At 40.0% G+C, this 15,473-nt stretch overlaps 1 protein-coding gene across 13 annotated transcripts in view; it reads left to right on the top strand.

Annotated features, from left to right (window-relative positions):
* ptprt (protein tyrosine phosphatase receptor type T) overlaps positions 1-15,473 on the top strand; it is a 475,570-nt gene that overhangs the window by 198,016 nt on the left and 262,081 nt on the right. For all 13 annotated transcript variants that reach the window (XM_088070228.1, XM_088070218.1, XM_088070225.1 and 10 more), the window contains exons 9-10: positions 5,732-5,847; positions 6,409-6,589. In XM_088070228.1, the coding sequence (XP_087926354.1) occupies positions 5,732-5,847; positions 6,409-6,589 (297 nt within the window). The remainder of the gene's footprint in view (positions 1-5,731; positions 5,848-6,408; positions 6,590-15,473) is intronic.

Genomic DNA, 15,473 nt, shown 5'->3' with positions numbered 1-15,473 from the left:
GGGTGCAACGGAGAAATGGATAGAAAAAAGATGAATTTCAGAGGCACGTGGATGGAGGGAAGGAGAGGAGAAGAGAGAATAAATCAGATGGATGACATGGCAAATCTGGCATTCGTCACGACCAAGGGCAGCCTGGGAGACACCATCATCGACCTAACGATGTAAACAAAGTTATAATTCACATAACCTCTCCTGCTCTGTCTCTCAGCACCTCTCCTTTTTCGACTCCACTCATCTCCAGTTTTCTTCTTTTTTCTGTCTTTCCCTCCATCTTTAATTCTCAGAAGACACTGTTGTACAACAGTGCATCAAAAATGAAGCTTTAAACTTAATATTTAAAGTGACTGGTGGAATCTCTGCTTCCTCTGTCTCTTTTTCATTTCGTTGAATTAACCTCCCCCCATCCTCGCTGCCAGTGTTTCCCAAACAGAAATTAGCAATCTGTTTAGAGGGGCTCCAACTGAGCCCCGGCCAGATTATCTGAAAGATTATCTTCCATCATACCCAACTGAAAGACCACCGGATTAAGTGGGTGGTAGTGGTTTTAATGGTTGGCGAGGGGGATTTGGTTGGCTGCTATTTGTTGTTTTTGGCCTGTTCCTCTCCAGACCTCGGAGCATAAATCTGATTTAGCTAATACAGTTTGAGTCTTTGCAGAAACAAGTCGTTGCAGTGAGAAGAGCTTTGATTTATTGCTATTCTTGGGGAAAACTGCTTATTTCATTCTCTCTCTCCGGCTCAGTGATGAGTGATTATGTCTCTGTAATTGAGGTATTACAGTGTGTGTTCATTATGGGTACATCACTTGATCTGCTTAAGCATGCATAATTACAGGTTAGTTCACATTTGTTCTCCAGAGGTGTTTGACTCTGAAATCAAGGCCTTTCTCAGTTTTTGTCCCCCACTGGAGCGTCGTTTGCCAAAATGTTTGCACTTCTGTTCAGACTGTCAGTAAAAGATTCTACCAAAGTAAATGATTTTTACTTATAAGTCTGCATGCATTTCATTCCCATTTTATTTTCTAACCATTTGGCTCAAGTCAAGTCAATGTTTTTATAGAGCCCATTATCACAAAACATGGTTTGCCTCAGAAGGCTTTACAGTGTACGACATCCCTCTGCCCTTAGACCCTCACATCACCTAAGGAAAAACTCCTGAAAAAGAACGCCTGTAACGGGGAAAAAAAAGTGGCAGAGGATGATGAGGGATCCCTCTTCCAGGACGGACAAATGTGCAATAGTCGCAATAACGAATGAAATACACTCATGGCAAAAAGGAAAGAAAAAGAGAGAGGGGAGGAGAGGGGGAGAGAGGCACAGCAATTATGGAAACAAATGCACGTCATAATATAATAACGATAGGTGTGAAATTCTTAAATGCACTCTATGATGATATTGTAGGTGTTGATAAAAGTCTTCATTCCAATGTCAGCAAATACCAACACTCAGACACAGATGAAAACAGCCATCTATTTACGACTGTATGACACGCCAACGGCCGGTTGGTTTGAAACGTTGTCGGATAATAATGTAACTTAGGGGCAGGAAAGTCAGTGAAGGGTAGGTGGGAGGGGCCAAATAACACCGGACTTTTACCTGCGAGGCTGGTGTTTGCTTCCGATGTGAATGTAAAGCCAATGCATGATGTTTTGTTCCCCTAAACCTAACCACCTACTTTTGTTGCTTAAACCTAACCACTCATTTTTTTTGCCTAAATCGAGCACCCACTTTTGTTGCCTAATTGTCTGCTTTTGTTGCCTAAACCTAACCACCCATGTCTGTTGCCTAAACCTAACCATGCACATTTGTTGCACAAGGAAATAAACATAAATATAGGGTGTTTTTACTGACTTTTTGTTTTTATTTATAAAAAAGACTGTATGCATCTATCAAGCATAAACTGCACATTTCTTGTTAAAAAGGAAAATGCATTGTATCCCTTCATACCTAGCGCATCATATGTAGAAGTGAAAGTCCACTGAACATACGGCGATATGAGACAAGTTGGGAGTGAAAATATGTTGTGTAAATCATAAGCTTAGACTTTGTAATAAAATCTCACATCAGATAATCATATCAGTGGCCCACAGTTTATCTGCCAACCACATTTAAAGAAAATCCATCACAAAGTTTGTGAAATGTCCTGCTGCCTGCCAGACAAACAGGCAGACAAGTAATTCTGCCACCTAATAGATATCTTAACAGTTACTCATACATTGAAGAAATGCACCACATTCTTCAATAAAATGGAAATAGAGCAAGCGCAGACCGTCAGCCCATCTGCATCAGCCTCAGATGTAGTAATGTGCTATTTTCTGGGGACAGTATGTGGGCTGTGTGAAAGCATATTGCCTGCTGCGCTGACCTGAGGATTGGGTCATATGTTGGTTATATCACCTCCCCCCTGCAGCTTTCCTGACTGCCAAATGTCAGTCTGCCACAGTCTTATCCAAGAATGGTGGATTACTTTATTGGCTTTTGTCTTTTAAGCAGAAACACAGACTCTTTAAACCATAAAGCACCCCAGGGAGCCTAAAGTCTGCCCCCAAACTCACAAATGCATACATCGGCCAAGCACATACACAAGAACACAAATGCACAAAACGCTTGTCTCGGATGGCCTCTAAGATGGCTTATCCATCAGCTGTCGTCTAATCTTGTCTCATTGGGCTGATCTTACATTCACAGTAAGTAGCTTGTTTGACCAATCTTATAATGTGCAACTGTCTTCATACACAATCTTTTGGGGGTAAAAGCAAGATTTAAGTTTCCTTTTAAGCAGATTGCAATTTTCCTGGTCAAATCCAGTTTTCTGTCTTTTCAAGAACTATCTCGCTTATTAACAGAAAAAAAGGTAACTTTAACTTTAGTGGAAAGTTTGATTTTCTATTCATAACAAAACAAGTTGGCTTGATTTCTTTACAAAACATGAGAAAAATACAACAAGCACCAAAAGAAAATTAACAAGAAATTAAGACAATTAGTAAAAAGTACAAGAGAATTACCTTAACCTTAGCAGCATAATTTTAGGTGCATTGAAAATGAAACTTCATCGTTTATTGTGCAGTGTCTCAAAGTTTGCATTCACTCGTTCTGCACTCTGACTCTACTCTTATTCTTCAATCTGATCAGGTCCGACTGGGTCATTTGATGATGATCAAATGACCCATGATGATGATGGTCATTGATCATGCCGCGACTCAAACTGTTGCTGAGGGATAAAAATAACTAAAAATGAGTTTCACCAGCCCTGCAAAAAACGTCCATTTTAGATATGGGCCACAGAATGATAATAAAAATAAAAAAAGATAACATGAAGTTTGCCGAAAGCACCCCCCCCCCAAAACCCTTGGAGTGAATTTTTGCATTCCCCACATGCTGGGTCTTTAACAAGATGTAAAACAACCAAAATAGGTTATTTATCTCCAGATTTTGACTGTAAAGGTTTAATGACTTTAAACTTTGCATTTCATTTTTAACTTCTAGGGTAAAATCCTGCCTGGAGATCTGCGTTGAGCTCTTGACAACAACTGAATCCTCTCAAATGTCAAAAAATTCATTAGCTTAGTTCTTCTTCCAACAATCAGATCAGATATAATGGAAACGTTTTTATCTTCAGTGCCAAACCTCGTTTCTCCCCGTGTAAGTGTCTGTTCTCTGTCCATGGTTTGAAGATCACACACATCGCGAGGAAAGTTTTCACTTCTATCTGAGAAGTACAGCTAATAAAGCTTCTCTAATTATGCAGTGACCTGTTTTGGTTGCCATCAGTAGCTGATAGAAACTAATTAGGCAGACAGAAAGATTGGTTTGAACAAGCTTGTTAGTGTGCAGTGAATCGTGGTACACAAACCTGGGGATGAGAGCCCAGCATATGGCTGGAACAATGTTGTGTGTGTGTGTGTGTGTGTGTTTTGGCCATGTGTGGGTGTAAGTGGGTGTGTTTTGTTTGAGTTGCTGTTTGTTTGTGTGTAAGTGCATGCATTTTTGGTTTTTGTGTGTGTATGTGAGTGTGAGTGACATATGGGAAAGGCAGTAATAACCGCTCCAAATGTCTGCAGATCAATACAGGGACTTCTGTGGTAATCTCTGGCTTGTGAATCCTGGCTTTCCTGTAAGGACGGAGCGTGGCCCAGTGGTCACACAGACTTTCCAGTAATTAATAGATCACAGGTTGGAACCTGTGAACCTGTTTACAGCCTTCATGTCCCACCAGAGCGGCCCTGAACCAAAGTACTGACACTGAGTTTCAGTAAATACACCACCAGATTCTGTCGAATATCAAAATTCTGCTCGTGTAAAATGTGACTGACTGAAATTGATTTATTTTTCTTCAACTGGCGGATGTGGCTGGTAATCCTGACACAGTGTGTTAGATTATAAGGGAGGGAAGTGACGTCCAAATGATTGTTGGTTTGCAAAAATTGTGACTAAAACAGCTTGAGGGACGATTCTGTTCAAATAAAGAGTTAAAGGAGCACTTTGCCTGCAAAATCTCCATTTGCAATCACTAACCTCCATGCATTGAATTCATAAGTAAACCTATGTTTTTCTCACATGCCTTAATGGTGAAAGGAGAATACAAAAAAGGCAGGCATTCTTCATGAATTGGTGTCAGAAAAACTATATCAAAACATGTGCTGACAAACTCACAAGACCAGTGCAGCATAATCCAAGTCTCATTGATCCAGTCGTGTGAGCTTCCCAAACACATTCACTTTTGCTAAAGTGTGATGACTTGAACACTTCTGCCTACTGGCTGGTGTGCCCTGAGTGTGCTGCAGTACGCTTGTGCAGATGAGAGTTCAAACCCACCTGTGTGCCCAGACATGTTTCTTGGCCGTGAATGAGTGTTTGTACTGACAAGTTTTAAATTGTACCGTTCTAGCAAAATGCATGTGTTTGGGAAGTACTGAGCATACGACCAAACAAATGGATTATACTGCATCAATTATGTGAGTTTGTTAACAGATGTTTTCAGCTAATATTGCTTCACTTCATGAGAAATGCTCGCCTTTTTTTTTGGATTCTCTGTTAACTGTGGAGGCATGTGAAAATAACATTTTCTTCACAAAGTCAATGTAACATTCGGTGAGCAATTGATGGACAAATGGTCATTTTATGAGTGTAGTAGTCTTTTGAGATTCCTGTCATTTTGAAAGGAACATGCCATGATGGATCAACTCAGAACATACTTATACAAACATGTTGTACTATAATCTAATCACAAAAAGTTCTTGTTTTTGTTTGTGTTGTTTTTTTGTATTACACACTCCTTCAGTCTTCAGTCTTCAGTCTTCAGTCTTATTCAGCATAAGAGATGCTGGATAAATGGTGAAGAATGGCTTTTACAGTAGGATTGTTGTGTGCGATTTAAACCCAAGCTTTAGTTCGGTTTTAACATCTTGGATGCAGATGGCACAATACCAGCATCCAAAACTGTCTTCGTGGTGATCAGATGTGTGAAGGATACATTTGAAAGTGTATTCCTAGGACAACTGTGTCATATTGGAAAGAGGGTAGAAAGATTGTCCTGTGACTTAAACTTCACAAGTTCAAACCTTGAATTTAACTTAATTGATCTTTAACTGATGCTAAGTTGGTTTCTTGACAAAGATTATCTCCACATAAGATGGAATTGAATCCCAGTGGCTCCATTGTCTCTCTTTGTATTAACCTGCTGTATTTCCTGCCAGAAAGTTAACTTTTGTTTCTTCCCATCTCTTCTTCAGATCCAGTCCACGGTCCCCAAAACGTCAATGTGGTGGATGTCAGAGCCCGCCAGCTGACGATACAGTGGGAGACGTTTGGGTATGCTGTGACACGCTGCCACAGCTACAATCTGACGGTACGCACAGCTGGCCACAATTTGTGCATTTTAATTATTCTCCACTGAGGAAGAGAGAGGCACATTTTACCTGTTAAATGAATGAGGTCAAGTTAAATTTTTGCATTGACATTAATCTAAAAAAAGTTAATTGACATTCAACTTTTTGAAGCCTATGTGGGCATCACCTTTCATAAGTATTAAAACCTTTGAACTCTGGTTTGATTTCTTTCAAAAACGTGAGGAAAAAGTTACATGCTGTAACTAAAGGTGAATGTGCACATCATCCAAACTATAAATTCTAATTCACGAAAGTTGCTTTATTCAAAGGTGTTTTGCTGAACTGATGGATATGCAACCAACCCATAACACCAACCCTCTGTGTGATTTATGTGTGATTTGTAAACTTCACATTTACAGTTTAGACTGCACAGTGAAGTCATGGTGTTTTCTACCAGGCAGTTCTGTCAAAGCATATCACGGTTAAGTGCATCACATAAGGACAGATTTGCATTAGTAATCATTGTTTTTAAACCAAATGACAGTCGAATAAATGTCACATCTCACCTTCTGTTTTTCCAGGTGCAGTACCAGTATGTGTTCAACCAGCAGGAGTTTGCAGCCGAAGAGTTGATCCAGACCTCGTCACATTACACCCTGAGGGGCCTGAGGCCCTTTGTCACGGTCCGACTGCGACTCGTCCTGGCTAACCCCGAGGGCAGCAAAGAGAGCGAGGAGATTGTCAAACAAACAGAGGAGGACGGTAAGTGAAAAAAAAAACGCCATTTTTAAAAATGTATTCAAATTGTTTCACAGCAAACTGTGTACAATATTGATCCAACCTATAACCAGCCAGTTCATGACAGCTTTAGCTAATCCGGCCACGCGGTGTCTGGTCGACCTCTCCTGACAGAGACCCTCTGGCTCACAGGAAATGATTCATTTTATATTTCTGACAGCAGCAACAGCAATTTGTTTTGAGGAAAGACGAAAGAGAACTGACCTACAGAAATTCAGACCTGTCCAACAGAAAATACAAGATAAAGGCTGTCACAGTTCAGCCTACACAGTGTGATTGACACTGGGTTTTGGGGACAGCAATGCAGAAACATTTAAGCAATAATACCTCATTAAATATTTTGGGAAACAAAGAACAGAAACAGCAATTACAGTTGGGTTTTATTACATTTTTGAATTATCCTAAAATTATTCATGTTACTTTATTAATATTGAGACCATGTGACATGTAAACACAATCACATTTAAAACATTTTTTTCCAGCTTCCGGTTATCCATGCTTTGCAGAAATGTACATCAGTTTCTTTGTGGAACAAGGAGCAGTTGTTGGCAGATTTTGTGCCACCAAATCGTGATATTTTAAGCTAAAACAATATCATTTTTCAACAATAACCATATGGTATTTGCACTTCATCCGTTAACCGCTGCATTGTTGAAACACAAAGTTTCAACACATTCCCTACATAATAACGTACAAATGTAATGTATCCACGGCTTGCAGAAACGTACAGTGCCAAGATTTATTCTGGTGATTTTGCTGTTAGAGACACATTAAATCTACAATCTCATAGGTTTGATCTTAGCAACATCCAAAACTGAGCTAATCAACAGCCGTGTCTTATCACTGTGCCCCTCAGCAGGAGAAGCTACACAGGACGTACCGGCATACTTTATTAATGCCTCAAATATGAATGCACCCTAGGAGTTAAAATGATTTCAAAACAACATTTTAAACTCCTGTTTCCTTTCCAGAGGGCTCCATGTTCTACTAATTCAGAACAGAGTGTTTGCCCCAGCCACTACTACTAATAATTCATTGATGCTTCACATTTCTCACAACAACATGCCTGCGATAAACTGGAATAGCTCGAATCCATTAGAGCAAGGCCTGATAAGGGGGATAAAAAGCATCGTTCTAATGATCCCAATTCTCTCATCTCTTTCCCACCCTCCTCGGGGCTCGCTGTTCTTCTCCTGATCTCATAACTAATATCGTCTGAATTTAGCTTCTGGGGAACATCACATCTCAGCCCGAAAATCCTCCCCTTACTAGCTGAACACACACACGTTGTCTGAACCCCTTTAAAAAGAGTTAACATGACTGGGGGGAAGCAATCGCTCTGAGGGGGAAGGAGAAAAAAAAAGGCCTTAATTGTTTTGTTCTTAATTGTTTTTTATTTAACCATCGTTAATCTCCTGGTTGTAATTCAGTAATTAGGGAACAGAACAGCAATTGTTCACACGGAGGCTAATTGCTGTTTGTACGGTAATAGCTTTATAGAGCTGAGGCTCCTGCAAATGAAACAGCTACACACACACACACACACACACACACACACACACACACACACACACACACACAAACACACATATGGTTTTCCTCTTAGTTTTCAATGCTGCTGATGAAATGAAAATGTACTTTAACCTATGTGAAGGGGCAAAATGAGGGATTTGCAATTAAGATATAAAATTACTTTTCTCTCACACACAGAGGATTCATCTTCTCTAGTTTATAACAATAATCTCTGGATGAGAGCTTCTTAGGTTTTAATCATGTCCCTCTTAATTGTTTTACCTACTGGAAGCTGCACTCAACATGCCAACATGCACACAGAAACTCACACGCATCTTAAGTTACAAACGCTTTGACTGTCTCACTGCGAGGCATCCAGCATTGTTAATTTGGCACATTCATTATTTGTAGCGAACCGTTCTTTCTGCAGTACCGAGGAGTTAAAGATTTTCCATGTTTACTTTGGATACTGATTGCTTTTGTTCTGCTGCACGCCACTACAATGCTAATTATCTCCCAGAGTGTTTAAAAAGCTCAGCAACGGAAAATAAATGTCTGAAAGTTTCAAAAATAAGACGAGAAGTTTTACTCTCAAAGATGTAAAGCGTCTCGTGGGTGGAGAGGAGTTAATGGAGAATTCATTCAGAGTTTTTCTTAGTGAGTATGGAAACAATGTAAACCTGCAGTCACACATAAAGACACAAAATGGGAGAGCTCACATATTTACCGACATAAAACTAGGGTTGTAATAGTTGTCTATTACATTTAAAGGCTGAACTAAACACCCTGTGATGCTTGTGCTTTCAGTTTTGTCTGAATATTGAGGAGAGATGCACTTAGGTAACTAAATGCATTTAGTCAAGTACACTTCTGAGGTACTTGTATTTTACTTGAGTATTTCCATTTTATGATACTTTATACGTCAATTTCACTACATTTCTTTGGCAAATATTTTATTTTTATCTCCATTAGCATACACTAATTATGTTCCGTACAGTTGATCTTTCTCTGCTGATAGCTGAATAAAAATCAGCACGTTCTCATTCCAAAGTCATAATACCGCCACTTTTGCAGTGCTTCCATAGTAAGATTTAGTCACCTTTCACATCCACATGAACACCCCTGGACGGCGTTGAGAACTGGTGTTATTATTATACACTGCCAGACTTCCGCTTGGCACCTGCTCCTGCAGCACGGTATGTGGGGGGTTAGCACCTGCAAACAAAACCAGAGGCAGGACAGAACCTGTCACGCCCGCATGATATGCTGGCGTCAGGTTGAAACGCAGCCAATAATGACACATAATATAAGGAAAATTAAGGCGGGGCGGGAGGAGCGGTGGAACGGTCCAACAAACTCTGGATTTTTATCCGGGAGGTTGGTGTTGACTTCCCGTCTGAATGTAATGTCTTTTTTTCTCCACTTTAAAATGTGCCCCTGTTGCCAAATCCTGACCATTTTTGGCGGTATGCGTATTAGTTGGCGTTCCTGCATTGGTTGCCACGTACTTGTTGTCTAAACATAACCACGTACAGCGTCATGAATTCAATTTATATGTGTGTCATTTCGGCTTCTGTCTGTCTCATTTCTGACCGAGCAAGAGACCTCCATGCCATTTGTCCCTTTTGACATTTTTGTAAGTTTGCTCGGTGCGCCCACAGGGCTTGTTCATGAAAGGAGTGGAGGCTCCAGTCCCGACCACAGCTTAAGGGGGGAGACAACTACAGCAGCCAAAAACACACATTTTGACTGAATTTAAGTTTCTCACAGTACTGTCGTCTTTATGAAAAAATCATTATGTATCAAAATTTGTTAAATAGCTGTAGTAACTTTGCAGGTTCAGATTATTAATACAAAATATTCGCAACTTATAAATAATGATATTTTATTACAGATTTAACACCTATTTATAAAGTTATTAGTGTGTATTTACGCATCCATGTTTGTTTTTCTTCCCCATTTTCCTCCAGTTAACCATCCGTTCATAATGACTAAAGACAATTTTATGCTACACACACACACACACACACACACACACACAGAGGAACGCACAGAGAGACTTGCCTCAGAGACAAATGTCATGTCCACTCATTGTACACACCAGCCTATTAACCTAACCATGAAACACCTATTTGTCAGGTAGCTGTCAGGTCAGCTCAATACAGCTGCTTTACAGCCAGACCTCTTATTCATCAAATAGGTGCTAGAGGAGGTCTGTGTAGCTGTCTCACCTCTCCAGCACACACACTCTGCCAACCTTTTGTTTCCTCTGAGAATTACATTGTACAACTCTTTTTGATCAACAAACGGTTGTAAGGGCAGCCTGCATTCCTGCATTCCTTTTTTTCAATCGTCGTATCAACACAATATCCTCAAAATGCCCTTTAGGAAAGTGTTTAACTCCTCTAGATCTGAGCTGCTGATTGCAGTTATACTGAGCATCTCCCTCTTGTGAATGGGAGTATAAAGGCTCACAGAAACGACGTGCTTGCAAACCAAAGTCCTCATAATATTATTTGTTAAGTTTGCCTTTCCTGATATAAAGAGTTGAAATGTCAGCCATGAGAAGGGATTAAAGATGCAGCCCGTTCTCCTCCCAAAGTTGTCACATACCACCGTTTTTGCAGTGCTTTCGGCGTAAGATCCCGAGGCCAAAAACCACGTGCAGTGTAATCCCACCACGTGCATTTGTTGACATCACGGTAGCACCATCTCAGAACGTCAGCAGCAGATGCAGAAGGATACCTGGACTGTAATATGTAGAAGTCCTCCTCAAAGCAGAAATAGGTGACGACTCCTCCAGATCCCTGTTCAACTTACATTCAGACTCCAGCCTGCTTCTCCAAACTCGGGGCATGCTGAATAACATGTACCGTTTGTAATATACTGTCTGTAGATAAGTACCTCACACAACTCCACATAGACCCACTCATTAAAACATAGAACGTTAAATAGCAAGGACACAGATCCACTAGCACAGATCCACGACATGAATAACATTCAATATTATGCTTTTGAATTTTATGGCTTGCATGCCATTATGTGATTTTCTTACATTTCTTTACATCCTCTGAATGATAAATTAGTCATCTGACTGAGTTTATTCTATCAGCATGTTAGCTTACACATCAGCTGTTATTGTTTGCTTTGAATGTCATAGAGAAATAATGATGTCATGAAACACCCTAATGAAACTATTGTAAACCTGTCTTACTTACAATAAAGTAAACAAAAGAAGAGTTACTGTTGTCCTAAAATAGAAATAGAAATAAGTTGTATATTGTTGCTGCCGCTTCTGATGATAATGGCCCCATTCATGTTGTTTTTATCTACGAGGTTAAATATCCTTTCAGCGGCTGAGCACGTTTCAAAGTCAAACAGCAGAACCTAAATATTAAAATACTCATTTCAGATCCCTATGTTTGTGACATGTTTATATGCTCATAAATACTCTCATTCCTATTAAAGAGAAAAACAGCCTCCGCACTCAAAGGACAATCACAGTCATTGAGATTTAATAATCCTTTTATCTTCAGAGCGATGTGTGTTTTCTAAGATCACAGAAGAAGAGAAACAACAATCAGATACGGCGGCTTTTGTTATTTTTATTTTTCTGTTTGTTGCTCAGCAGCTGTCACTTTTCAAAAAGGCAATTCATCAAAGTGGATTAAGCTGTCGAAGAGCACTTATTATTTATATGCTTTTAATTATTTTAACCAGTCATTTGGTGTATCAAGAATCATAAAATGCTCTCAACAAATAAAAGGATCAAGTAAAAACAAGAATAAAAGAACATGATTTGGCATCATTAACCGGGCCTTGTCAGCGCTGCTCTGTGATTTACTACTCATCAAATCTGGTTCAACTTCAAAAAAGTTTTTCATCCTAACATTTGAAAGATTGCACATTTTGTACTTTTACAAGCACTTTGTTGAAAATGCTGTCTATGGCGATAACACTGTGTGATATTTGAATGTTGAAAGAAAGATTTTTAACATGTTAAATATGGTACAAGGTGTTTTACTCCCATAAAGCATCTGCTTTTTGGAATAAAAGACCCCTTCTCATACAAAACACCTGCACATGCTGTTGAGAGCAAACAACCCCAGATACCTTTAAAAATAAGAAAAATATAATCTGGTCTCAAATCATAACAGCTATTACAGATCTGCCGTGTAATCCTTACATCACAGAGTGTAATTTAATATTAATCCAGTCCAGCAGTACTGCTTGTAAATCATGTCTGCTTGCTTTTCATCAAGATGTGTGGGATAAATCTCTACAGTGATGAGATTTTGAACATGAAGACTGGCCCTCTGAACATATTGATAAACAGTGGATTATTCCATGCTTTTGCACGTGAACATGAGACGTAATGAGGTGTTTCATTCTACAATGAGGAGCCATCATTTAAAAAGAAAACAATGTCATTCTTAAAAATGACTGATGGCACTAAATGAATGTAAATGATGGGGCTTTTTAAAGCAATGGCACAATGATTCTTTTTTTTGTTGTTTCATATTGGATTTTTTGTTTCTGCTGCAGTTCATGAAGTTAAAGTAAGCAGGCTCCCATAGCAGATTTGTGCAAAACCTAAGCGATATTTTCCTAGTCTATAAACCACAATTGCGAGATGACTGCGTTTCCATTGAGTGATGTTATGCGACCAAGTAGCATGGCGATGTTCAAAACATAAGCAGGTTTATTGCTATTGCAGACTGCACTAACCGTCATTATTTCCAGTCAAAGGCAACTTAGGCGTGTTATGCAAACGATAACGGAAAGGCAAGCCCCATATACATCGGAGCTGCCAAAGAAGTTAAATGCAAAGAGTGTTATTTGTGTTTATAAAATAAATAATGACAGATGTCTGTCACAAACAGCAGCGCACAATTAAAGCAGAATGTTCACTACATCACTACAATCAGACTGGAATGAGGTTTTAACAAGTGTTAGTGCTGCACCTTTTTATTAAGTGTGCTTTTAAACCAGTAAATTTGGGATTTTCACACAGAAGCACTCCCTGATATGCAGTGCAAACTGCCACCACCAAGCTGCTGCAAGATATTCACTTCTATCTTGATTACATGTAGTGAAAATCCCCAACATGACTAAAAAAGCATTGCCTTTAAATTTGTGTTTGTTCACGAGTAGCTGCTACAAATCTGTAAACACTAACAAAGAAGAAAAGTCAAAATTTCCATATAAACAACCAGGTCTGTTGCTTATTATGATAAAAACATGGATAGAGGCCGATAGAGCGAGCCAAAGAAATGAAAGCCAGAAAGGAAACACAGAGATTCATTTCATGCCAGCAAAGACAATTTGAATTTAACGAAGAATTGCAAAAAAAAGGGACAGGGGTTAACAGAGAGAGCGACATAGACACATATAGGTGAGAGAGAGCGAGCGCTGGCTTAATAAAGCAGGCCATTCATTGTGCAGCACGGCGGAAGTTAATTAAGTTATGATTAATATGTTACAGCTGCCGTTATCTTTTCAATGAAGCCTGTTTGCTTCGTTCTCAGCCCCTGAGGTGCAAAAGAACACACACACACACACACACAAACAGAGACACACACTCTCAGCAGATACACAGGTACGACGTGTGAGTCATGATGCACACTGTCACGTACATGCTGGAAAGCAGCATGCAGATGTCGGGGTGGACACCGTGAGTCATAAAAGGCTTTCGCGTGCATTTGTACACACAGCCCCCACACAAAGGCGCCACCCCGATATCCAGGTAGACACCGTGCATCATAAAACACACGCACATTAACACACACACACACACACACACACACACACACACAGACATAAAAGTGAGTGATAAGGTTTTGAATAAAAATGGCAGCATCTAATTGCATTTCTTTGTTCAGGTAATTTGTTATGCTCCACAGGCAGGGGCCTTAATCAACACCTTGGAATTACCAATCAAAATATTCTTCTGTCAGACCTCTCTGACACCGTGCGTCTGTCTGTGTGTGTGTGTGTGTGTGTGTGTGTGTGTGTGTGTGTGTGTGTGTGTGTGTGTGTGTGTGTGTGCGTGCATGCGTGCATGTGTGTGTGTGTGTGTGTGTGTGTTTCGCCAAAAGCCACCTTTTGCGTTAACATGGAGCGGTGCTGAATGGCATCGGCCGAGAACGTGGCCAGACAGAACCAGCGGCATTGTTATTATATGTTGACAGATGGCCGGATGGCATCGAATGCGTCCACGTGATACGCACACGGGCGGCGTCACTTGAGAATGCGACCAGATCCGTGTACATGAAACGCAGAAGAATGGTGTCAGTTTGTAACACTGCCAGGGATGACGTAATATAAGGGGAGCACGAGGGTGCCCACAGGGCGGGCGTGAGGGGAAGTGGATTGGCCTCACAAACAACTGATTCTCATGTGGGAGTCCATACGGTGTTCGATTCCCATTTGAATGTGATGTTTTCTTTTCCACACATTACCACGTGCCTCTTATGCCTAACCAGAAAATGCAGTGTGTTAAACATTTGTGTATAAACACACTATTATCTGACTCACAAAAAAATATTTTCTGGCAAATGATTTCTTATCAAAACATTATGCAACTGAGAAGCTTCTTCTGAGTTCTAGATTATTTGATTTTATTTTTTTTTGAAAATTCATATCTACTCAATATTACTAGAAAGCCCAGCATTGAACAAAAAACATCTTTATATGAGTGTTATTATTATTTATCGGCTGGACTGCAGCATGTGAGGCCAGCGCTATAAACGAGAAATTCTGTGAGTGAATGAGTGAGTGAAGTTACACCATTGATCAGAGTGACTGTTGGCTGAAGTCTTGGTGTTTTCCCATTGACCGTAAATGGGCACTGACACGCTGACAGTCCTGTTACTGTTTTCATCATTTTCTGTAACCATTGCAGCATGATAGCACGGTGGAATTAGCAATCTGGCTCGCTAACTAGCCAGCAGCTTTATGAGCTAAATGTAACAACTTACTGCTTCATCATCTCGCTCTTTTCACAACATAGGAATGCACTTTGCTGTCATTGCATTAGTGACAGCTCATTTTCTGTAACCACTGTAACGTTTGCATAAAAACATGGTGGAATCAGAAAGCTGGGGACTGTAACCTTTTGATTTTTATAATACAGTGATATGTAGGTAGCAGTGCAGTTTTCCACTGAATGCATATATTTTCCAAAACACCTGCTCTGTCCTCCATGTGATGAGGCCATGCAGGTTGGCTTTGAAACTCCTCACACATCTTCCTAAAGCTTCTTGATGTTTTGAAGAAAGATGGATAATGGCAGCAAACTCTCAAGTGTAAAAAGAAATGCTGTGGCACATCCATC

Source organism: Plectropomus leopardus, chromosome 2, assembly GCF_026936395.1.
Source record: "Plectropomus leopardus strain MGB_pleo_1.0 chromosome 2, ASM2693639v1, whole genome shotgun sequence".
In the NCBI taxonomy this organism is placed as follows: Eukaryota; Metazoa; Chordata; class Actinopteri; order Perciformes; family Serranidae; genus Plectropomus; species Plectropomus leopardus.
The sequence above is the reverse complement of the archived record's forward strand: the minus strand, read 5'-3'. Positions and strand labels throughout refer to the sequence as shown.